The sequence below is a fragment of the Indicator indicator genome, chromosome 9, assembly GCF_027791375.1.
Source record: "Indicator indicator isolate 239-I01 chromosome 9, UM_Iind_1.1, whole genome shotgun sequence".
NCBI classification, from domain to species: Eukaryota; Metazoa; Chordata; class Aves; order Piciformes; family Indicatoridae; genus Indicator; species Indicator indicator.
The window spans coordinates 211188-236466 of record NC_072018.1 but is presented as its reverse complement, the minus strand read 5'-3'; the positions used below and the strand labels follow the sequence as shown (position 1 = coordinate 236466).

Genomic DNA, 25279 nt, shown 5'->3' with positions numbered 1-25279 from the left:
CCAGCTCTCAACTCTGTTCTAAGCAGCCCCAACTCTGCTCTAAAAGCAGAGGAGCACCTGGAGTAATTGAGCTGAGAGCTGATCTGTTCCAAATGACCTGAACTTTATAGTCACAAAAGCACTGAGCATCTTTGGTTGGAAGAGACCCTGAAGATGATCCAGTCCAATCTTCAACCCAGCCCTGCAGGGCCACCACTAAACCGTGTCCACAATTCACTTAAACACCTCCAGGGGTGGTGACTCCACCACTGGCCTGGGCAGACCATTCCAATGTTTGCAGTGCCTATGCTTCCACCGTGACTCCTCCTTGTGCAGGCAGAGAAAGCCTGGCAGTAGGCTGCCTGCAGTGGCCATCCAAAGCTTGAGTCCTTCTCTGCTCCCTGCACCCCTGAGGAAATGGACTCTGCTTCTGCTTCATTCCTTGCTCCCTTCTTTCACCACAGCTGGAAATGCAATCAGTACCCAAAGCAGAGGGCTGTTCAGGGACCTACCTACACTCTCCACTTAGGTCTGGTGCCCCCAGCATGAGAGGGACATGGAACTGCTGGACAGGGTCCAGAGGAAGCTGTGAAGATGATCAGGGAGCTGGTGAACCTCCCCTGTTGGGACAGGCTGAGACAGTTAGGGGCCATTCAGCCTGGAGAAGAAAAGGCTCCAGGGAGACCTTAGAGCAGCCTGCCAGGACCTGATGGGCTACAGGAGAGCTGGGGAGGGACTTTTGACAAGGGCTGGGAGTGACAGGATGAGAGGGAATGGATTGAAGCTTGAGGAGGGCAGATTGAGACTGGAGATGAGGAAGAAATTGTTGACAGTGAGGGTGAGGAGACACTGGCACAGGTTGCCCTGTGCTGCAGTTTCCATCCCTTGCCCCTTGGCCTATCCCAGAGCACAACTGAGCAGAGCCTGTCCCTGTCCCCTCCCTCCTGACCCCCAGCCCTCAGCTATTGATAGACATTGATCAGATCCCTCTCAGCCTTCTCCTCTCCACACTAAACACCCCCAGGGCTCTCAGCCTCTCCTCCCCAGGCAGTGCTCCAGGCCCTTCAGCATCCTTGCAGCCCTCCCTTGCACTCTCTCCAGCAGATCCCTGTCCCTCCTGACCTGGGGAGCCCAGAGCTGGATGCAATATTCCAGGGGAGGTCTCAGCAGGGCAGAGGAGAGGGGGAGGAGAACCTCCCTGGCTCTGCTGGCCACACTCCTCTGAATGCAGCCCAGGCTCCCCTTGGCCTTCTTGTTTCATTTAAAAAGATTTCATTGCCAGGTACTGTTAACAGGAGTGAGGTCAAGAAGTATTTTGAGTATTTTGTGTGCATGTTGGGGAACAGCACAGGCAAAACCTGGGTGAAGGATCCCCTTTGCCAACAAGGCCTGGTCACTCTCTGTCACCATGGGGTTTAACTCACCCTGGTGGCTCTACATTTCAGAGCTGCCATATATGGAGCATGAAGAATACCAGATCAAAATTTCATACTCAGGTTTGTTTTAATCCTCTGCAAAAGAATGATTCCTCTTCTTTCTCTTAAGAGAATTCAGTGATACACTCTCCTCAGGAATAAATCACTGTCTCCTCCAAACCTGCCTCCAGGTCTGGTGTCTCCAGCAGAAGGAGGACACAGAGCTGCTGGAGTGAGTCCAGAGGAGGCCACAAAGATGCTCCAAGGGCTGGAGCAGCTCTGCTGTGAGGCCAGGCTGAGGGAGCTGGGGGTGTGCAGCCTGGAGAGGAGAAGGCTCCAGGGGGACCTCAGAGCTGCCTTGCAATAGCTGAAGGGATCCTGCAGGAAGGCTGCAGAGAGACTTTTGCTGAGGGTGTCTGGAGCCAGGCCAAGGGGGAATGGTTTGAAGCTGAGGCAGAGCAGGGTCAGACTGGAGCTGAGGGAGAAGTTCTGCAGGGTGAGGGTGGTGAGACTCTGGCACAGGCTGCCCAGGGAGGCTGTGGCTGCCTCCTCCCTGGGGGTGTTCAAGGCCAGGCTGGATGAGGCCTTGGTCAACCAAGTCTGGTTAAAGGTGTCCCTGCCCATAGCAGTGGGGATGGAGTAGATGGGTTCTGAGGTCCCTTCCAACATGAGCCATTCAATGACCAACCCTCAGGAGGCTGCTGCAAACAGCTCTTTGTGATTCCCTAACACTGCCACAAGATTTCCCTTTGCATTCCAAGCCTTCTGGGCTGAGTCCCCACATTCAGTCTAGCAGTCTACCACAGCCTACCACAAAGCACTGCTGCAGCATGAAATGGACTTGGCTATTTCACACTGCACCTTCCAGTGCCTCCATTATACTTTAATTAAAACTGCATCAGGAGAAAACTTAACCTAGGAGTAACCTCACTGGAGGTCCAAAGGAGAAGCAGTGTAGAGCAATGTTAAGTTCAGCAGGCACTGCAGATGGCAGCTCTCCCCATCAGGTTCTCTTCAGCTCAGCACCTCAACAAAGTTCAGCCCTTGGAGAGGTTGCTGTTGAATTTTAAGATCTCACCAAAGAGATCACATCTGTGCTGCACCTTCACCAGGAGGAAAGATTAGAGAGCTACAGGGATGGTGAAGGGACTGAACATCATCTGTGAAGAGAGACTGAGAGCCCTGGGGCTGTTTAGTCTGGAGAGGAGAAGGCTGAGAGGGATCTGATCAATGTCTATCAATAGCTGAGGGCTGGGGGTCAGGAGGAAGGTTCCAGGCTCTGTTTGGTGGTGCCCAGGGACAGGACAAGGCACAACAGGGCCAAGCTGGAACCCAGGAGGTTCCACCTCAGCATCAGGAGAAACTTCTTTGGTGTGAGGCTGCTGTAGGCCTGGGGCAGGCTGCCCAGAGAGGTTGTGGAGTCTCCTTCTCTGAAGACTTTCCAACCCCCTGGATGTGTTCCTGTGTGCCCTGCCCTGGGTGCCCAGCTCTGGCAGGGGGGTTGGACTGGATGATCTCTGGAGGTCCCTTCCAGCCCCTCACATTCTGTTATTCTGTGCTTCTGAGGTGCTGGAGCAGCTACAGAGAAGGGCAAGGAAGTTGGGGAAGGGTCTGGAGAAGAGGGCTGGAGAGGAGCAGCTGTGGGAGCTCGGAGTGTTCAGCCTGGAGAAGAGGAGGCTGAGGGGAAACCTCATTGCTCTCTACAGCTCCCTGAGAGGAGGCTGCAGTAGGGCTGGGCTTGGTCTCTGCTTCCTAGGAACAAGTGACAGGAGAGGAAATGGCTTCAGGTTGCCCCAGGGGACATTTAGTTTGGAGGTTAAGAAGGACCCTGTCAGGGTTCTGAAAGCCTGGCAGAGGCTGCCCAGGGAGGTGGTTGAATGCCCATCCCTGGAGGTGTTTGCAAGAGGCAGAGCTGTGGTGCTGAGGGCCATGGCTCAGCCCCAGCCCTGGCAGAGTTAGGGAATGGTTGGACTGGAGGATCTCGAAAGGCTTTCCCAGCCCAAACCATTCTGTGGTTGTATGAACCCCAAATTACTTCTTTTGTAAGATCATCTCTACCACACCAGCAGTGCTACCTTTACAAAACACAACCACCTTGCAAAACCTCAGCTGCCACTTGCTTCCTCCTCTGTTTGCACAGGAACATGAGGAGAGCAGGGGCAGAAACCCCTCCAGGTGCTGAAAAGAACAGCCAGCAACACAAAGCCCTAAATATTGTCCCTGGCTTATGACAGCCATCAGTAAGCAGCTGCCTACCAGCCCTCAGGCACAGCCTGAGCAGGGAGGCTGGCTGCAAACACAGAGCACTGCTCAGCCATCTGTCAGAGGAGGAGATGCCACGGGGATAGGTCTGTGCACACAGCAGCCAGCCAAGGGGCTCAGCCCCCCTGCAATCTACAGCACCCAGCAGCGAGGAGGAAGGGGGTGGCATGGGGGAGGTTGTTCAACTGATGATCTAAAGGAGCAGCTCCAGGCTGAAGCTTGACGTACTCTAACCCACCCTGGTGCTGAATCACCCACCTGGTGGAGGTGTGTGGAGAGAGAGCAGCACTGTGGATGATGCAAGGCTCCTGCTCAAGGCTTATGACTCACTGGGCTTTGGTGCTTTGTCTGCTGCACGCCAGTGAGCTCAGCAAAGAAAGCCAGAGAAACCAAAAGTGAGGCCTGAGTTAAGGCACAGGGAAGCAGCTCAAAGCCAGGGCCAGAGCACCCCTGCTTCCCTCATTTATGTGACCGAGAGGTGCCTCAGCTGGGAGGCCTTGGGAAGATCTCTTCTGGACCAAATCCATGTGGTGCAAGGCAGATGTTATGGAGGGGAAGCAAGGAAGCACTGAGAGCAACACAGGAATGCAGAGGCAGGGGCCCAATAACCACAGAAAACTAGGGGTAACTCCACAATGATCCCCACAGTCCTGGGAGTCATGGAATGGGTTGGCTTGGAAGGGACCTTAAAGCTCATCCAGTTCCCACCCCCTGCCAGGTCCCTGGCAGGGACACCTCCCACCACTCCAGGCTGCTCAAGGCCTCATCCAGCCTGGCCTTGAACACCTCCAGGCAGGAGGCAGCCACAGCCTCCCTGGGCAACCTGTGCCAGTGTCTCCTCGCCCTCACTGGCAAGAATTTCTTCCTCAATCTCCCCTCCTCAAGCTTCTTAGCCCAGGCCACATCAGAGCAGAGAGCAGAAGATGGCACTGGCTGTCCTAGCAGCAGTGCTTTGTCCTAATACAGCTACAGAGCATGCCCTGCAATGCTCCAGGCACTAGAAACAAGTGGGCAAGCATTAAATCCCTGCCCACAGCCTCCTGGTCAGCTCTCACTCCAAACTGGCCGTGGTAGATGGGGTAGGAACAAGCTGCATCCTCTCACAGCAGCCAGTCTGGCCTCAACACAAAGCAGAGCCCTGGAAGCACAGCACAGAACACAGGCTCTCATTTGACAGCACCACCTCCTCCCTGACACCAGTTACAGAGGATTCCCCAGGATGGATTTCTCTGATGCCAGTTCACAGCAGCACCAACAGAAGCTTCAAAGGCAGGGAGGGAATGGATTCAGAACAGAAAGGATGGCAATCAGGGCAGCTGGATCTCGGATGCTCTGACTCTACTGCAGTGACAACTATCAGTGTAGAGCCTTTTGGGGCCAGTAACCTCCAGCTCCTGTCTCTAGCACACTGCCACAGTCTGTGAATGAGGAAAGGCTTGAATGAAGACAGACATGGAGGGGCTGGAGAGGGTCCAGAGAAGGGCAGGGAAGCTGGGGAAGGGTCTGGAGAAGAGGGCTGGGGAGGAGCAGCTGAGGGAGCTGGGGGTGTTTGGTGCGGAGAAGAGGAGGCTGAGGGGAGACCTCATTGCTCTCTACAGCTCCTTGAGAGGAGGCTGGAGCCAGGGGGGGTTGGGCTCTGCTCTCTAGGAACAAGCAACAGGAGGAGAGGAAATGGCCTCAAGTTGCCCCAGGGAAGGTTTAGGTTGGAGATTACAGACTCATAGATTCATGGAATGGGTTGAGTTGGAAGGGACCTTAAAGATGATTCAGTCCCAACCCCCTGCCATGGGCAGGGACACCTCCTATCAGTCCAGGCTACTCAAGGCCTCACCCAGCCTGGCCTTGAACACCTCCAGGGAAGGGGACCTCCACAGCCTCCCTGGGCAACCTGTGCCAGTGTCTCCCCACCCTCACTGCCAAGAATTTCTTCCTCATCTCCAGTCTCAAACTGCTCTCCTCAAGCTTCAATCCACTCTTAGAACAATCATCCAGTATTAGAAGAAACTTCTTGCCTGAAAATGTTCTCAAAGCCTGGCAGAGGCTGCCCAGGGAGGTGGTTGAATGCCCATCCCTAGAGGTGTTTGAAAGAGGCAGAGATGTGGTGCTGAGGGCCATGGCTCAGCCCCAGCCTTGGCAGAGTTAGAGACTGGCTGCAGCCCATAATGATTAAAGGCCTTTTCCAACCAAAAGGGTTCAGTGGTTCCCTGATGCAGAGGTGGATGCAGTGAAAGCCTCCTGGTGAGAAAAGCAACATCAGGCTGAGCACAAATGATCAGGGGTTTAACAGATGAGGTTCAACAACTTCATCCAGAGAACTCAGCTGAGGGTCCTCCAAGGGGTTTTGTGTAGCTGACAAATTACAAGCCAAACTCTCTACAAAACTAAAGGAGGCAAAATCTTGCTTTTAGAGTAATGAAACCCCATCCTCCCTTCCTGCCCAAGCACCTGCTCAGGCTGTGCAGGTAGCTCACACAGGCTCCTGCACCTTCCCTCAGTGCCGCTCAGCACACCTTGGTGATGTGAAGCTGTCCCTGTCAAGTGGGAACAAAGGAACCCTCTCTGATCAGAGTTCTTTATCCAGCTGCAGGAAGCTGTTTGCTCTCTTAGCAGTGACTGTGAGGAATGACATAAGAGCAGTGTCAGAGTGGGAGGCACACCATGTACAAACGTGCTCCAACGCTGAGCTGCCCCACAGGGCAAAGCTTCTCCCTGCAAGCAGCCAGGCTGGCTGCAGGGTAGCTGCAGAAGCATGCACCATAGTGGGGGTTAGAAGGACCCTTCAGAGATCATCCAGTCCAACCCCCTTGCCAGAGCAGGGTCACCTAGAGAAGGTCACACAGGAACGCAGCCAGGTGAGTTTGGAAAGGCTCCAGAGAAGGAGACTCCACAACCTCTCTGGGCAGCCTGCTCCAGGCCTCCAGCAGCCTCACACCAAAGAACTTTCTCCTCATGTTGGAGTTCCAGTTTGTGCCTGTTGCCCCTTGTTCTGTCACCACTGAAAAGAGCCCAGTCCCATCCCCTTGGCCTCCACCCTTCAGCTATCAAACAAAAACAAAAGTCACTGCCAGCAAAGCAGCAAATCTGGAACTACCAACACAGCCACAGGAAGCTTTAAAGCTCTCTGAGGCATGCCATTTCTCATTGCTGTCTTGTGTCCCCATCCTCTAACCTACAAACACTGCTCACAGCTAGGCTGGAGGGGACATCATGCTCCAGAGCCTGTGGGTGGTTCAGGGTGTGAGGGTCAGGGCTTACTGGAAGTTTTGCAGCAATGTCCCCGGGGTTCTCTGCCACCTCCTAGCCCTGCAGCTCAACTGCTTCCCCAAAGCCACGAAAGGACTGTCCTGGTGGGCTGGCACAGCATGGTCTCAGCCTGGCTGGCATGGCCTCAGCCTGGCTTCCCAAGCCTTCTTCATTGCTCTGTCCTACTCAGACATCCTTCATGGTTTAAATTGGGATTTGAAGTCATTTTCACAGCTCTTTGCCACCCACACGAGTGACGCAGCTGCCAAGCTGAGACACCAAAGGCACTCTGCAGCCAGCAGGGAAGGACAGCTCTAGCTTCACATAACAACCATCACAGGCAGCTCCTCTTTAGCCACTTGCTGGCCACCAACCACACACACACACACACACACACACACACACACACACACACAGAGCTCTTGGGTCATTTGTGCAGCACCTCACCTTGAGATTCCAACTCTTCCTTGCAGCAAGCACTAAACCAAAGGACAGTTTTGTTCTACCAGCTCAGCTCCCAAGTCTCATTTGGGGACTTAGCAGTGACAGAGGAAGATCTTTGCCACCTCAGAGCATGCTGACAGACTCTAGCAGAGCCAAAAACACATTCAGTTGTCCAAAATTATTCCAGTCCTATGACTCAGCAGGGTTGAGACTAATTTTTCACTGCATAAGAACACGACCAGAACATATTAGATGGAAACTTGGGTTGTTTTTTTTCCCCACATAAACACAGACCCATTCAGGTTGGAAGAGCCCCTCAGGATCACCAAGTCCAACCACTGACCCTGCTCTAAACCATATCCCCAAGCACCACATCCAAACCTGCACCACAGGCAGACCAGAACACCAAGCTGCCTTGTTACAATATGAGTCTAACAGTGATTAAAAGCTGCCAACAAGTGGCACAGAATGACAGAATGGCTTAAAAGTTGGAAGAGACCTCAGAGATCATCTACTACAACCTCTTGTGCCATGTGCAGGGACACCTCCCACCAGCCCAGGCTGCTCCAGGCCTCATCCAACCTGGCCTTGAACACCTCCAGGGAGGGGACACATCCACAACCTTCCTGGGCAACCTGTGCCAGCGTCCCCCACCCTCACTGGCAAGAATTGCTTCCTAACAATCCCTGCAGCTCTGCCTGTCTCTAGACTCTCCAAAGAAGCCCAAAAGAGAAAATGAGGATTGTGTCCTTCTGCTGCACACAAGTGGCACTAAAATTCATCAGAAAGGCAGAGGAGAGGCTGGAGAGGTTGGTGCTGGTCTCTTCTCACAGGTAACTAGTTACAGAATCAGAGGGAATGGCCTCAAGCTATGACTGGGTAGGTTTAAACTGGACATTAGGAAAACATTTTTCCCAGCAAGAGTGGTCAGGCACTGGGATGAGCTGCACAGGGAGGTGGTGGGGTCCCCAGGCCTGGAGGTGTTTCAAGGTGGTTTGGATGTGGTGCTTGGGGCTATGGTTTAAGGGTGAGCCTTGCAGAGTAGGGGCAGTGGTTGGACTTGGTGCTCCTGAGGGGCTCTTCCAACCTGAATGCTTCTGTGATTGTGTGACACTCTGCCAGCCCTCTGTATTTGGCTTGGTGAAATACTTTTTGGGTACCTGGGGGCAGGTAAGATGAAGACACTCCTCAGGAGCCACTGCTAGGAGCCATGCTAGGAAGGACAGTTATGGGAGGTTCTTCAGGGATGCAGGAGAAAGAAACCAGGACTGGTGTGTACAGGAGGCAATGCAGCTAAAATAGTGACCCAAAGTGATGGGTAAAGGGGCATTGCTGCTCATCTCCCACAGGTGCAGAAGATCCTCCTCATCACAGCCACTGCTGTCTGTCTGCCCAGTCCCTTCCAATCCCACAATTACCTCAGTGACTGTTCCTACAGCTCCTCAGCTCAGAAATAATGACAAAATTAATCAAAGCTAGAGATTAAACAGCAAAACCCATTAGGGACAGGCTTCCTCTCCCTCAGCCTCAGGGACACTTTAATTTCCTCTTTCCCTTTCCTGAATCCTGCACTTTCATTCAAGCCATATCTTTTCTGCTAGCACTTCAGCAGCCTCACACAGAGCCACAATCACAGAGTGGCTCAGGTTGGAAGGGACCTCAGAACTCATCTACTCCAACCCCGCTGCTATGGGCAGGGACACCTTTAACCAGACTGGGTTGACCAAGGCCTCATCCAGCCTGGCCTTCAGCACCCCCGGGCAGGAGGCAGCCACAGCCTCCCTGGGCAGCCTGTGCCAGAGTCTCACCACCCTCACCCTGCAGAACTTCTCCCTCAGCTCCAGTCTGACCCTGCTCTGCCTCAGCTTCAAACCATTCCCCCTTGGCCTGGCTCCAGACACCCTCAGCAAAAGTCCCTCTGCAGCCTTCCTGCAGGATCCCTTCAGCTATTGCAAGGCAGCTCTGAGGTCCCCCTGGAGCCTTCTCCTCTCCAGGCTGCACACCCCCAGCTCCCTCAGCCTGGCCTCACAGCAGAGCTGATGCAGCACTGAAGGTGAATGTTGCTGAGGGGCAGGGAGCTGAGCAGTGGAGCAGATGAGAACCTCTGCAAGAGCAGCCTGTGCTTTCCATCCTGTGCATGTGCAGGACTCCTGCTGCTTGTTCCATGCTACCACCTGAGAAGCAGACTGTAAAAACAGCTCCTGGGCATGACTGAGCCAAGGAGGCAAACCAAAGCATTTCAGGCTCTTAGAAAGATCAGACACGAGCTGGAGAACTCATACCACAGCTGCACACTGAAATACCTGCCACAGGAAAGAGAAATCTCCCTGCCTGTGGCAGGCTCCTGTTGTGACAGGCCAGACTCCATGTTCTGCAGCATTCAGTAAACACAATCACAGAATGCTCTAGGCTGGAAGGGACCTCCAAAGCTCATCCAGTCCAAGCCCCTGCACTCAGCAGGGACATCCTCCACTAGATCAGGTTGCCCACAGCCCTGTCCAGCCTCACCTTGAATATCTCCAGGCATGGGGCCTCAACCACCTCCCTGGGCAACCTGTTGCAGTGTTCCAGCAGCCTCCTGCTGCAGAACTTCTTCCTCACATCCAATCTCAATCTGCTCTGCTCTAGTTTGAAGCCACTGCCCCTGGTCCTGTCCCTGCAGGCCTTTGGGATCAGTCCCTCTGCAGCCTTCTTGTAGCCCCTTCAGGTACTAGAATCCCCTACAGAGAAGTATGGAAGACAAACCAAAACCAGTGAGTGAAACTGGCCTTATGGCCATCATCCCGTTTGGGAGTCATGCTCTTGGAGGATGAGACAAGGAATGAAATATGGTACTAGGCCATGGCTTCCATGTGACACACAAGGTGCCACACAGACCTGGTCACACAGCCTTTTCCTCAAGGTTTTGGAGCCCAACTGAAGAGAATTTATTGCCAAATTTGTTTGGGCTGGCAGCTGAGCCATGCCCAGTGGAGCTCTGTTTGCCAGGGGACCACAACTTCAGCAAGCTCTCTGTTCCCTCCAGCAGCAGCAGCTGGCAATGACTGGCACCCAGCTAGTCAAGGACAGTTGCACCTCCACTGATGACTCCAAGGAGTGAAGAAGAGATGTGGCTGAACAGGGCTACAAAAGCAAGCTTCCAGCACAGAAGAAGCTTGGCCCCACACACACACAATGAAAAACTCCTTATGTATTGAGGAAGCCCAGGAAGCAGCCATGAATCACAGGATCACAGAATTAACCAGGTTGGAAAAGACCTCAGAGACCACCAACTCCAACCTGTCACCCAGCACCATCTGATCAACCAACCCATGGCACTGAGTGCCTCATCCAGGCTGATTTGAAACACCTCCAGGGATGGGGACTCCACCACCTCCCTGGGCAGCACATTCCCATGGCTCTCTCTTTCTGGGAAGAATTTCTTCCTCACATCCAGCCCAAACCTCCCCTGCACAGCTTGAGACTGTGTCCCCTCCTTCTGGTGCTGGGTGCCTGGGAGCAGAGCCCAACCCCCACCTGGCTCCAACCTCCCTTCAGGCAGTTGTAGAGAGCAATGAGGTCTGCCCTGAGCCTCCTCTTCTCCAGGCTAAACACCCCCAGCTCCCTCAGCCTCTCCTCACAGGGCTGTGCTCCAGACCCCTCCCCAGCCTTGCTGCCCTTCTCTGGACACCTTCCAGCATCTCAACATCTCTCTTGAATTGAGGAGCCCAGAACTGGACACAGCACTCAAGGTGTGGCCTGAGCAGTGCTGAGCACAGGGCAGGATGACTTCCCTGCTCCTGCTGGCCACACTGTTCCTGATGCAGGCCAGGATGCCATTGGCCTTCTTGGCCAGCTGGGCACACTGCTGGCTCCTGTTCAGCTGCTGTCACCCAGCACCCCCAGGTCCCTCTCTGCCTGGCTGCTCTCAGCCACTCTGTCCCCAGCCTGTAGCACTGCCTGGGGTTGTTGTGGCCAAAGTGTGGAACCCTGCACTTAGATGTGTTAAATCTCATGTCCTTGGACTCTGCCCATCTGTCCAGGTCCCTCTGCAGAGCCCTCCCACCCTCTAAATGATCCACACCTGCCCTCAGCTTGGTGCCATCTCACAAACGAGGTTCCTAAAGCAAGGATCAGCTTTCCAGCCAGGTCTGTGCTGCAGGCTGCAGCTGTGCAGAACCAACAGCACCTGACTGCCCTAAGACATTCCCATCCTGACCTAGGAGCAGGCTCTGCCCCTGAGAATTCTCCAGGTCTCCTTGCACTACCTCAGACACTCTTATTTTGTTTCCTGATAATATTTCCTGGCCTTGTGGTGGTTACAAACCCAGCAGAGCAAGGCCTGGGGGTGTTGGTGGGCAGCTGGCTGGAGAGGAGCCAGGGGGTGCCCAGGTGGGCAAGGAGGCCACCAGCAGCCTGGCCTGGAGCAGCAATGGTGTGGGCAGCAGGAGCAGGGCAGGGATTGTCCTCCTGCACTCAGCACTGGGGAGGCCACACCTGGAGTGCTGGGGGCAGCTTTGGGACCCTGACTGCAAGAAGGACACTGAGGGGCTGGAGAGGGTGCAGAGAAGGGCAAGGAAGGTGGGGAAGGGTCTGGAGAAGAGGGCTGGGGAGGAGCAGCTGAGGGAGCTGGGGGTGTTTAGTGTGGAGAAGAGGAGGCTGTGGGGAGACCTCATTGCTCTCTACAGCTCCCTGAGAGGAGGCTGGAGCCAGGTGGGGGTTGGGCTCTGCTCTTTAAGAACCAGAGATAGGAGGAGAGGAAATGGCCTGTGGTGGTGAGGGACGTGGCTAGTCCCAGCCTTGGTAACGCTGGAGAATGGTTGGACTGGAAGATCCAACCCAAATGATTCTATGACTCATGTTCCAACTATGAAACCAACCCTGTGGAAGAAGAGGGGCAGGAAGGGGGGAAAGAGAGGGGGGAACAGGGTGGGGGGGGAAAGCAGGGGGCGAAAGCAGGGGGAAAGCTGGGGGGAAGAGGGGGTTTGGGTTGGAAAGCCTTTTCAGCTCATCCACCTCAACCACTCTCTAACTCTGCTCAGGCTGGGGCTGAGCCATGGCTCCCAGCACCACAGCTCTGCCTCTTTCAAACACCTCCAGGGATGGGCATTCAACCACCTCCCTGGGCAGCCTCTGCCAGGCTTTGACAACCTTTTCAGTCAAGAAGTTTCTTCTCATCTCCAACCTAAACCTTCCCTGGGGCAACTTGAGGCCTTATTCCTGGATCACTTGTTCCTAAAGAGAAGAGCCCAACCCCCACCTGGCTGCAGCCTCCTCTCAGGGAGCTGTAGAGAGCAATGAGGTCTCCCCTCAGCCTCCTCTTCTCCACACTAAACACCCCCAGCTCCCTCAGCTGCTCCTTACAGACCTTTTCTCCAGACCTTTCACCAGCTTCCTTGCCCTTCTCTGGATCCCCACCACCAGGCGAAGAAAAAAAAAACAACAACTAACCCCCAGCCAACATTCCAAGCATGCAAGGCTGGAGGCATCAGAAACAGGCAACATTACTCAGCAGAGGGCAGCAAGAAACCAATCATATCCAAACCAAATCAAAATCCACCCATTCCTAAAAGAGAGGCCAGCATCTAGGATTCTATGAGTTTGTCTTCATCCCCACCAAGGCAGGTATGCACAGGTAGTCTGCTTTAAAAAGCAATGATGGCTGAGGCCTTGAGCAGCCTGGGCTAGTGGCAGGGGTCCCTGCCCAAGGCATGGGGTTGCAACTGGATGATCTTTAAGGTCCCTTCCAACCTAAACCATTCTGGGAACCTATGAAGCACAGCTCACACCGAAGTGGGAGAACATGGTCACTTCCTGCAGGCAAAGGAGGTTCTTCCTACCACCACAAAGCACCTCTGCACAGCAACCCTCCCCTTCACCTCCACAAAGGGAAAACATTCTCAGGGTCTCTTTTGGAGACCATCAGATGCTGCTGTACCTAAGCACAGCAGCCTGGAGTTCAAGTAGGAGTTAAGGGTTGGGTAGGACCTCTGGACATCATCCAGTCCAGACTCCCTACCAGAGCAGGTGCACCCAGGGCAGGGCACCCAGGAACACATCCAGGGGGTTGGAAAGGCTCCAGAGAAGGAGACTCCACAACCTCTCTGGCAGCCTGCTCCAGGCCTCCAGCAGCCTCACACCAAGGAAGTTTCTCCTCATGTTGAGGTGGAACCTCCTGGGTTCCAGCTTGGCCCTGTTGTGCCTTGTCCTGTCCCTGGGCACCACCAAACAGAGCCTGGAGCCTTCCTCCTGACCCCCAGCCCTCAGCTACTGATAGACATTGATCAGATCCCTCTCAGCCTTCTCACCAGACTGAACAGCCCCAGGGCTCAGCCTTTTTCATGTTGAAGTGAAACATGAGGCTGAGCTTGGCTCAGTTGAAAGTCATTTAAAGTACCAGATGTGGTTTGGATTTACCATGCTACACAGACCTCTTACATGACACTAGACAGAAAGGTCCTGAGCCTTTGGGTTGTCTTCAGCAGGGCCAAAAAGCCACTCTGGAAATTCTGCAGCTTTGGTAGCAGTGCACCTCAGGTGGCCAAGCTTTGATTTCTGTCCCAAGAAATGGACACACTCAGTTCTGGCCTGAACTGAACCTCCAAGCACCCATCCATGGCAAGCAGAGCCTGCTGCTTTCCTTCCAGCTTCTACAACAGCACTTGTGCACCATTCCCACAGAGAAAGCCACAGCCTGGGCCAGCCTTCTTCAGCAAACACCACCCAATCCTGCAGCAGTGATGAAGCACCTCCTGAGAGGCCAGCAGGCATGGGAAACAGCAGAGGGCATCCGAGGACAAGGCACAGCACAGGCACCAAGCCCAACGTGACTCCTGAGACTCCTGCTCTCAGAAGGCATCTTCTCAATGCTCATCAACATCTGCTCAGGAGGATGGGACCAGGCTCTTTAACCTCACTGGAGGTCCAAAGGAGAAGCAGTGTAGAGCAATGTTAAGTTCAGCAGGCACTGCAGATGGCAGCTCTCCACATCAGGTTCTCTTCAGCTCAGCACCTCAACAAAGTTCAGCCCTTGGAGAGGTTGCTGTTGAATTTTAAGATCTCACCAAAGAGATCACATCTGTGCTGCACCTTCACCAGGAGGAAAGATTAGAGAGCTACAGGGATGGTGAAGGGACTGAACATCATCTGTGAAGAGAGACTGAGAGCCCTGGGGCTGTTCAGTGTGGAGAGGAGAAGGCTGAGAGGGATCTGATCAATGTCTATCAATAGCTGAGGGCTGGGGGTCAGGAGGAAGGCTCCAGGCTCTGTTTGGTGGTGCCCAGGGACAGGACAAGGCACAACAGGGCCAAGCTGGAACCCAGGAGGTTCCACCTCAGCAGGAGGAGAAACTTCCTTGGTGTGAGGCTGCTGGAGGCCTGGAGCAGGCTGCCAGAGAGGTTGTGGAGTCTCCTTCTCTGGAGCCTTTCCAACCCCCTGGATGTGTTCCTGGGTGCCCTGCCCTGGGTGCACCTGCTCTGGTAGGGAGTCTGGACTGGATGATGTCCAGAGGTCCTACCCAACCCTTAACTCCTACTTGAACTCCAGGCTGCTGTGCTTAGGTACAGCAGCATCTGATGGTCTCCCTTTACCAAAAAGACCCTGAGAATGTTTTCCCTTTCTGGAGGAGAAGAGGAGGGTTTGATGTGCAAAGGTGCTTTGTGGTGGTAGGAAGAACCTCCTTTGGCTGCAGGAAGTTCTCCCACTTGCAAACTCACTTTGGTTGGAGCTGTGGTTCATAGATTCCCAGAATGGTTTTAAGTTGGAGGAAGCCCAAGTGCCACCCCCAGAAGTGCCACCTCCAGAAGTGCCACCTCCTTCCCAGGTTGGAAACATACATCCTTGGCTGACCCAAATCAAGCACACCAGTCCAGAAGCCACAAGAGCTTTTCTTTGCAAAGGGAGATCCCTTTGTGTCCTCTTGATCTGAGCAGCAATTCCAGCAGCAGTGCTGTGGCCCAGCCTCCCTGACTTCTCAGAGGCTCAGCCCTGTCTCCACACAATCAGCTCTGCCACATCTCCCCCAGCCTCTCATGGCTGGTTCCAAATGGGCTGCTTTTGAAGGATGTCTACAGAGGCCACAACTGATTGGAAAGAACCTACAGCCTGGCTGCCCAGAAGGGCAAAGAGTGTTCACACTGCAGAAAGCAGCCTCCTGGAAAGGCTGAGACCCACATGAGGGACAGGCCACGTTGCAGACAGCTGTATTTTGGTGTCGTTGCCAGAAAGAGCACCTGTCCCCAGCTCCTCCACACAGGCATTCACATGGCTGTCCAGAAAGCTGGGCCAGGTCCATGAGCTGACTCCTCACATGGCCCTTGGAGCAGGAGTAAGAAGGTTGGTCAGGGACAGCCCTGAGAGGTGAGGGCAGGCCATGAAAATGAACCAGAGCTAAGGCTGGGCTCGAAACTGAAGCACACTGCAGGCACAGAAGTGGTGCTTCTGAAGAGGAAACTGAGGGTTGAACACATCTGAGCTCCCAGCATGGCTTTTCTCAGGGGTCTTAAAAGCCACCCAGCTCTTAGACAGACACAGCTCTCTGCAGCCACACCGTGCACTGTCTTCCTCACCACCCCATCTCTCCAGAATCACAGGAGCCAGAAGGCCAAGGGCAGCCTGGGCTGCAGCCAAAGCAGCGTGGCCAGAGCTGGAGAGAGAGGATCCTGCCCCTCTGCTCTGCTCTGGGGAGACCTCACCTGCAGGGCTGTGTCCAGCTATGGACCACAAGAGAGACCTGGACCAGAGGAGGCCATGAAGATGATTATAGGACTGGAGAACCTCTGCTGTGGGGACAGGCTGAGGGAGTTGGGGCTGTTCAGCCTGGGGAAGAGAAGGCTCCAGGGAGACCTTAGAGCAGCCATACAGTACCTGAAGGGACTACAGGAGAGCTGGGGAGGGACTTTTGACAAGGGCTGGGAGTGACAGGAGGAGAGGGAATGGATTGAAGCTTCAGGAGGGCAAATTGAGACTGGAGATGAGGAAGAAATTCTTGCCAGTGAGGGTGGGGAGACACTGGCACAGGCTGCCCAGGGAGGCTGTGGCTGCCTCCTGCCTGGAGGTGTTCAAGGCCAGGCTGGATGAGGCCTTGGTGGGAGGTGGGAGGTGTCCCAGCCCATGGCAGGGGGTTGGAACTGGAAGATCTTCAAGGTCCTTTCCAACCTCTATGAACCCTCCCTCCTGCACATTTATACATAATTAGACCTTTAGTACCATTCCCACAGGACTACTGTTTGCTGACCTGCTGAAAGCACCTGCCAGCATTTCCTGAGCACTAATGGGGTACTATCTGTGTGGAGCCTCTCGAAGGCTGATAGGAAGAGTGAGTCAGGCACTAGGAACACCTCCAGATCCATGGCATGGCCATGGATCAGTGCAGTCCAGGTGACAGAGGTCAGAAAACACAGTCTGTCCTGTCAGTCTGCAGCTCTCCTAAGGAAGATGTCACATTCCCAGAGACCTGGCAGCCTTCTGGAAATGTGCTTCAATCAGTAAGGAAAATCCCCACCCCTAACTGAAATCTTTTCAGTTTGGTTGGATGGGACCTTGAGCAACCTGGTCTAACAGGAGGTGTCTCAGCCCATGGCAAGGGGTTGGAACTAGATGACCTTTGAGGTCCCTTCCAAGCCAATCAATCCTGATGACAAACCTCATCAGCCATCCTGCCTAAGACCCAGGATGAGATCTTCTTAAGGGCCAAAAGGATGAGGAGAGGGCTCGAGCTCCTCTTCTAGGAGGACGGACTGAGAGAGTTGGGGCTGTTTAGTCTGGAGAAGAACAGGCTCCCAGGAGACCTTCTTGTGGCCTTCCAGGATCTGAAGGGGGCTCCAAGAAAGCTGGGGAGGGACTTTTGAGGGTGTGAAGGAGTGATAGGAGTGGGGGGGATGGAGCAAAAGTGGAAGTGGGGAGATTCAGTTTGGATGTTAGGAAGAAGTTGTTCCCCATGAGGGTGGTGAGAGCCTGGCAGAGGTTGCCCAGGGAGGTGGTGGAAGCCTCATCCCTGGAGGTTTTTGCAGCCAGGCTGGATGTGGCTGTGAGCAACCTGCTGGAGTGTGAGGTGTCCCTGCCCATGGCAGGGGGGTTGGAACTGTAGGAGCCTTGAGGTCCCTTCCTCAAGGACAATTCTGTGATTCTATGATTTTGGTCACACTGTGGGGTGCATCACCAATCCCCTAATTGCTCTTGTGTCACACCAGCAGTTCAGAATGTCTCATGAGGAAAGAAGCAAAGAAGCTTCCTTGCCCAAGACACGTCTGACACAGCTTACTTGTCCAGGAACATCTGACACAGGCAGACTGTTTCTAAAACCATCCTCCTGCCTCTTCTGCCACTCTGACCAAGCTCAGTGGCCTGGAAAGGTAAAGCTGCACCAGAAAAGAGAGCCTCATTGAGCATGAGATTGATTTGAGGCTGTTAGAAGAGGAAAGGAACTGAGATGGTCAGAGCATGATCTAAGTTTGTTATTTCACTTGCAGGAGCAGAGAGGGAATGAGATTTAACACATCTAAGTTCTGGGTTCCACACATTGGCCACAACAACTACAGGCTGGGGACAGAGTGGCTGGAGAGCAGCCAGGCAGAGAGGGACCTGGGGGTGCTGGGTGACAGCAGCTGAACAGGAGCCAGCAGTGTGCCCAGCTGGCCAAGAAGGCCAATGGCATCCTGGCCTGCATCAGGAACAGTGTGGCCAGCAGGAGCAGGGAAGTCATCCTGCCCTGTGCTCAGCACTGCTCAGGCCACACCTTGAGTGCTGTGTCCAGTTCTGGGCTCCTCAATTCAAGAGAGATGTTGAGATGCTGGAAGGTGTCCAGAGAAGGGCAGCAAGGCTGGGGAGGGGTCTGGAGCACAGCCCTGTGAGGAGAGGCTGAGGGAGCTGGGGGTGTTTAGCCTGGAGAAGAGGAGGCTCAGGGCAGACCTCATTGCTCTCTACAACTGCCTGAAGGGAGGTTGTAGCCAGGTGGGGGTTGGGCTCTGCTCCCAGGCACCCAGCACCAGAGCAAGAGGACACAGTCTCAAGCTGTGCAGGGGAGGTTTGGGCTGGAGGTGAGGAGAAAGTTCTTCCCATAAAGAGAGACTGGCCATGGGAATGTGCTGCCCAGGGAGGTGGTTGGGTCGGTGACCCTGGAGGTGTTTAAGAAGAGCCTGGATGAGGCACTCAGTGCCATGGTCTGGTTGATTAGTTAGAGTTGGGTGATCAGTTGGACTTGATGGTCTTGGAAGTCTCTTCCAACCTGCTTGATTCTGTGATTCTTTGACAGTTACTGCCAAGTGGTTTCAGCTGCAAGGAGACTAAATCAAGTGAAGAAGGAGAGGGTTCAGGAGCCTAATCTGCCCTTCCCAGCACACTTGGAATCCCAGCTCACACCAGGGGGTTTTGGAGACAGCAAGGAGGCAGGAACTGGCCTCTCAGCACAGCTTGGTCCTGTTGCACACAAGCACTGTAAACAAGTTGCCCAATGCTGTCACTTGGGTTGAGAGCTGCCTGCCTCCCATGCACATCACTGCCCTGCTGCCTCACTCAGCACACTCAGTGCCCACACAGCTCTGGGCATCACCTTCACCACAGCAAGCAAGCCCAGCTGCCCCAAGTCACATCAAGTGGGGTTTGAGCAACTAAGTCACCCTGCAGGCATCTCAAGAACTGCCTGACAGCACCCACAAATTATACCTGCAACAAAGGCCTTGTGAAACCTGAGCAGACAAATGCCTTCTGGCCTGCCTCACTCTTAGAGGAAGCTCCTAAGACAGCAGAAAAAGCTTGCTCAGGGCATTCTTCCCAGTGATAGTCACCACTTCTTGGGCACAAAAAAACCCAAAGCAAAACCTCCAAGCAGATCCACTATTCCCCTAAGATGAATGTGAGCTGGGGAATGGCTTCAGGCACAGGTTACAAGAGAAGGGGTGAGACCCCACCTGGATGGTGCACTGTGTCCAGTTCTGGAGCCTCTGTTCCAGGAAAGCTCTGGAGGGGCTGGAAGGTGTCCAGGGAAGGGCCAAGAGGATGAGCAGAGGGCTGGAGCTGCTCTGCTCTGGAGACAGCCTGAGAGAGTTGGGGTTGTGCAGGCTGGAGAGGAGAAGGCTCCCAGGAGACCTTCTGGTGGCCTTCCAGCATCTGAAGGGGGCTCCAAGAAAGCTGGGGAGGGACTTTTGAGGGTTTCAGGGAGGGATAGGACTGGGGAGGATGGAGCAAAAGTAGAAGTGGGGAGATTGAGATTGGATGTTAGGAAGAAGTTGTTCCCCAGAAGGGTGGTGAGAGCCTGGCAGAGGTTGCCCAGGGAGGTGGTGGAAGCCTCATCCCTGGAGGTTTTTGCAGCCAGGCTGGATGTGGCTGTGAGCAACCTGCTGTAGTGTGAGGTGTCCCTGCCCATGGCAGGGGGGTTGGCACTGGCTGAGCCTTGAGGTCCCTTCCACCCCTGACAATTCAATGATTTGCATCACTAGCAATGTTAAGACATGCCACTTCCTGCTCTGCACAGGAAAACCAAAGCAAGGATTGGCACCTGCAGATGTTCTTGTGGTGCTGGGTGCCCCACAATTACAGGTGAGGACAACTGCACAGGAAAGTAGTCAACATCAACAGAGCTGGCTTAGCTCATACCTGGTTAGCATGCCAAAGAGTGGAATTCCCTCTGAAAGAAAGCCATCCTTTGAATTCCAAGCTCATTTCTTGGAACTAGGCTGGTGTAAACCCCCCAGTGCCAAGGGAAAAAGAGAAGCCAAACTCTCTGCCTTTACACTACTTAGGACTCCAAACAATGAGGAATGTCACCAGTGACATTACCTGCTCAGGTGCCTTTACAAACCATCTCCACATATTATTTGCTCATCAGATTTTGTCTCCCACTCTACCCCCATTAGACAAGAAAAGTGTGGCCAGCAGGTCTGGGGAGGTTCTCCTCCCCCTCTGCTCTGCCCTGCTGAGACCACACCTGAAACACTGTGCCCAGATTTGGGCTCCACAGTTCAAGAGAGAGAGGTATCTGCTGGAGAGAGTCCAGTGGAGAACTAGGAGGATAGCAAAGACTGAGAGCACTGGGGCTGTTTAGTCTGGAGAAGGCTGGAGAGGGGATCTGATCAAGGTCTATAAATCACAGAATCCCAGAGTGCTAGGGGCTGGAAGGGACCTCATCCAGTCCAACCCCCTGCCAGAGCAGGGGCACCCAGGGCAGGGCACACAGCAACACAGGCAGGCAGGTCTTGAGTGTCTCCAGAAAGGGAGACTCCACAGCCCCCTTGGGCAGCCTGTTCCAGTGTTCTGTCACCCTCACAGGGACAAAATCTCTCCTCCTGTTCCCATGGCACTTCCTATGGCTCAGCTTCCACCACTGCCCCTTGTGCTGGCATTGGGCATCCCCCAGCAGAGCCTGGCTCCAGCCTCTGGGCACTCCCCCTGCACATCTTTAGCACCAGCAATGAGCTCACCCTCAGGCTCCTCCTCTCCAAGCTCCAGAGCCCTCAGCTCCCTCAGGCTCTCCTCCCAGGAAGATGTTCCACTGCCTGCAGCATCTTTGTGGCCCTGTACTGGACACTGAGGGGTGAGTGTCAGGATGAAGGTGCCAGGCTCTTTTCAGTGGTGCCCAGTGATAGGACAAGGAACAACCCAGGAGGTTCCACCTCAACATAAGGAGAAACTTCTTTGGGGTGAGAGTGCTGGACCCTGGAGCAGGCTGCCCAGAGAGGTTGTGGTTTCCTTCTCTGGAGCCTTTCCAGCCCCACCTGGCTGTGTTCCTGTGTGCCCTGCCCTGGGTGACCCTGCTCCAGCAGGGGGCTTGGACTGGATGATCTCTGGAGTTCCTTTCCAATCCCCTACCATTCTGTGATTCTGTGGTATTAAATGTACTGACTCCAGCCTGCAGCCCAGCCAGCCTGAACTCATGGCAGGAAGCCTGGCTGGCCCAGGGCATTTCCACTGCACACTTCTTGCTGTGCATTCATACTTCCTGGCCTGAGGAATGTGGTCACCAGAATGTGTCAGCTACCCCATCACCTTCTCAGATACACCACACTCCTAAGAATCTGGACTAGTGGCTGGCCTAGAAGGCTGCTTCTGCAGGAATCAGTTCTCCTTTGAGTGAGGAAACTGCTGTCTCTCAGGAGCTGAACTAAAGCACTTCTCATCATGCTTACATCGTTAGCACAAGCAAACATTCACTGTCTTAATCTTCTGCAGAGGTCACATCCTGAGCTCACATCTGGAAGATACCTACTAAGCACTTGAAGAAGACAAGTTTAAAAACATGACTTCCTGACTATGGGCATTTGAGACAGTATTTCAGAGAGTCACAGACTGCATCAGGTTGGGAGGGAGCCTCCAAGGGCATCTTGCCCAACCCCCCTGCACTCAGCAGGGACACCTCCAGCTAGAGCAGGCTGCACAGGGACACAGCCAGGCTGAGCTTGGATGGCTCCAGGGCTGGGGCCTCAAGCACAGCCCTGGGCAGCCTGTGCCAGTGTCTCACCACTCTCCTTGGGCACAACTTCCTCCTCAGCTCCAACCTCAAGCTGCCCTGCTCCACTTTCAAAGCCCTGCCCCTGGGCCTAGCACTCCAAGCCCTTCTCAACAGTCCCTCCCCAGCCTGCCTGCAGCTCCCCTGCAGACATTGATGCCTGGAGGATTGCTCTGTGGGTTGGTTCAGGTAAGTCTCTTCCTCTGAAGAATCAATGTTGACAGAACTTGAGCTCCTCTGCCATGTCTCATCAAGTCACAGTTCACACTGTACCTGCCAAGCTGGAGCAGACTGTGGTCCTGCTGAACAGTGTTTGAGGACAAGGCAGATGCAGCAGACTCCAGTTACTCGGTCAGCTGACACGCTGTCTGAAGAGATAATGCCCTGCCTGAAGACAGAGCAAAATGCAGAAGCTCTTACCTGTGGGTGGAGAGGGAAAAGTATCCCCAGAACCAAAAAGCTCCTCGCTGCTCTCAGACCCATGTGGAGGCAGGAAGGGCTCCACTAGGTCACCAACAGAGGGTAGGTCCAACACACTGCTCTCCTCTGAGTGATGGCTTGGGGACATCTCTTCTCCCTCCATAGTCCTGCCGCAGAGACAGGAATACAACTGAGCTGGCTGTTCAGAGTATGAAAATCCAAGCACTAAGTCAACAGAAATGCTCTGGCATTTTTGCACTGCTGAGAGGAGCTGCTCTAGCATGTTTAGATTCATCCACTGATAGGATGGCTTGGGTTGGAGGGGACCTCAAAGCTCATCCAGTTCCAACCCCCTGCCGTGGGCAAGGACACTTCACTGTATCACAGTACATCAGAGGTTGGAAGGGACCCCCAGAGATCATCAGGTCCAACCCCCCTGCCAGAGCAGCATGACTCAGGGCAGTCTGCACAGGAATGCATCCAGGTGGGGATGGAAAGGCTCCAGAGAAGGAGACTCCACAACCCCCCTGGGCAGCCTGTTCCAGGGCTCTGTCACCCTCACACCAAAGAAGTTTCTCCTCATGTTGAGCTGAAATCTTCTCTGTTCAAGTTTGAACCTGTGGTTCCTTGTCTCATCACTGTGCACCCCCCAAAAGAGCCTGGCCCCCTCCACTTGACCCCCAGCCCTCAGCTATTGATAGACATTGATCAGATCCCTCTCAGCCTTCTCCTCTCCACACTAAACACCCCCAGGGTTCTCAGTCTCTCTTCACAGGGGAGATGCTCAAGTCCCCAAATCATCCTCCTGGCTCTCCCTTGGATTCCCTCCAGCAGGTCTCTGTTCCTCTTGACCTGGGGAGCCCAGAACTGGACACAGCATTCCAGGGGTGGTCTCACCAGGGCAGAATAGAGAGAAAGAGAACTTCCCTAGCCCTGCTGGACACCTTTCTTGCTGCCCCCCAGGATCCCATTGGCTCTCTTGGCCACAAGGGCACATTGCTGTCCCATGCAGATCTTGCTGCCCACCAGCACTCCAAGGTCTTTCTCCATGGAGCTGCTCTCCAGCAGGGCAGCCTCTAACCTGTCCTGGTGCCTGCTGTTATTTCTCCCCAGATGCAGGACCCTGCACTTGTCCTTATTGAACCTCATGAGGTTTGCCTGCAGCCAGCTCTCAGCCTGTCCAGCTCTCACTGGATGGCAGCACAGCCTGAGGGGTGTCAGCCAGCACCCCCAGTTTGGTATCATCAGGAACTTGCTGAGGGGACTCTCAATGCCCTCAGCCAGGTTGTTGATGAAGATACTGAACAAGACTGGACCCAGTACTGATCCCTGGGGGACACCACTGGCCACAGGCCTCCAAGCTGACTCTCTGCCACTGCTGATGACCCTCTGAGCTCTGCTCTGGAGCCACTTTGCATCCACCTCCCTGGGCAGCCTTCCATGCTGCAACTCCTGAGCTTTTCTGGGAGGATGTTATGGGGGACTTCCCACCAGCCCAGGCTGCTCAAGGCCTCATCCAGCCTCCCTCCAGGGAGGGGGCATCCACAGCCTCCCTGCTCATCCTGTGCCAGTGTCTCACCACCCTCATGGTGAAGAACTTCTTCCTAAAGTCTAACCTAAACCTGCCTTTCTCTAGATATTTTGCTAAAGAGTGAAAGGAGACAGGAACCAGATCTAGCAGCCAAGCAATGGCTTGGGACCCTGCAGGCTCACATTTCTTTCCTCTTCTAGAAAAGTAAAAAGGCAACACACTCTGATCTAGGGGGTACTGAGGAATGGTACAGCCACAGGGGCCAAAGAAAACCCTAGAAGGGATTGGTACTGAAAAATGAAGTAAATTCCCCCATGCAGATTTTCTTTTTTAATCCCATCACTCCTTGGGTGCTTGTGTGTAGGCCAGATGCACCTCTGACCTTTGCAGAAGGCTAACTGATCAAGCAACAGAGTGGAGGTGCTGGCTGTGACAGCTGTCTCTGCCAGCTGCCTGCACTGACCTCCTTCCTGGTGTTGCCATGCCAGGGTAAACAGCATGTGCAGCCATGTGATGCTACAAGGACAGGCTGAGGGAGCTGGGGGTGTTCAGCCTGGAGAAGAGAAGGCTCCAGGGAGACCAATAGCAGCCTGCCAGGACCTGAAGGGAGCTACAAGAAGGCTGCAGAGGGACTGATCCCAAAGGCCTGCAGGGACAGGACCAGGGGCAATGGCTTCAAACTGGAGCAGAGCAGATTGAGATTGGATGTGAGGAAGAAGTTCTGCAGCAGGAGGCTGCTGGAACACTGCAACAGGTTGCCCAGGGAGGTGGTTGGGGCCCTGTCCCTGGAGATATTCAAGGAGAGGCTGGACAGGGCTGTGGGCAACCTGCTCTAGTGGAGGATGTCCCTGCTGAGTGCAGAGGGGGTTGGATGAGCTTTGGAGGTCCCTTCCAACCCAGACCGTTCTATAATTCTATGATCTGGCTGAGCCCAGTTTCCTTTAGTCCTCCTAAGCCAAGGTGTACAGCAGTCCTACTCCCAAAACTGATAGGGAGCCTTGTTTGTGAGGATAAGCCCCAGGCTTTCAGGGTTGTGCCATACCTGGGAGCAGCACTGACGTGGGAGCAGTCTCCTTGGAGAGAGTCTGGGAGCAAACAGTCTGCTATTGCTTCGGGATCCCCACCTTCCTCCTCCATGGTTTGTCACTCCCAGCTGCCTGGAATGAAGCAAACAGGTCAGTGAGGTGACTCACACCAGCTGACAGGGCTTGTGGCCAGTGCGACCTTCCAAAGCACGCCAGCATATGCCAACAGCCAGCCATCAGGGATGCCACTGCTCCTCTCGGGTCTGGTACAGAGAAAAGCCTTTCCTAGGAATCAGAAACAGCCTATCTAGCAATGCCCTCAAACCTCTGGGGAAACAGGCTCCTGGAAACAGGCTCTAGAAATAAAGCCAAGGCTTTCTTCACAAGCAGATGCCAGGTGGGCTTATTCAAAATGGACCAAGCAGAGCAGAGGATTCCAGCTGGCCTCCTCCTCCCCTCCAAAGGAGCAGGTATTGCCCCAGCAGGTTTATCTAGCAGTGCTTGGATAACCTCCAGCAGCAAACGTGTTCTCAGGCGGCCA

The 25279-nt window shown here is 54.2% G+C and overlaps 1 protein-coding gene across 1 annotated transcript in view; it reads right to left on the bottom strand.

Annotated features, from left to right (window-relative positions):
* The window catches only part of CHGB (chromogranin B), a 56492-nt gene extending 31719 nt beyond the window's left edge, over positions 1-24773 (bottom strand). Inside the window, exons 1-2 of the mRNA XM_054383723.1 lie at positions 24756-24773; positions 22183-22349 (exon numbers count right to left, since the gene is read on the bottom strand). Of these exons, the coding sequence (XP_054239698.1) occupies positions 22183-22345 (163 nt within the window). The 5' untranslated portion in view covers positions 22346-22349; positions 24756-24773. The remainder of the gene's footprint in view (positions 1-22182; positions 22350-24755) is intronic.
* Between the last annotated feature and the right edge of the window lie 506 nt (positions 24774-25279).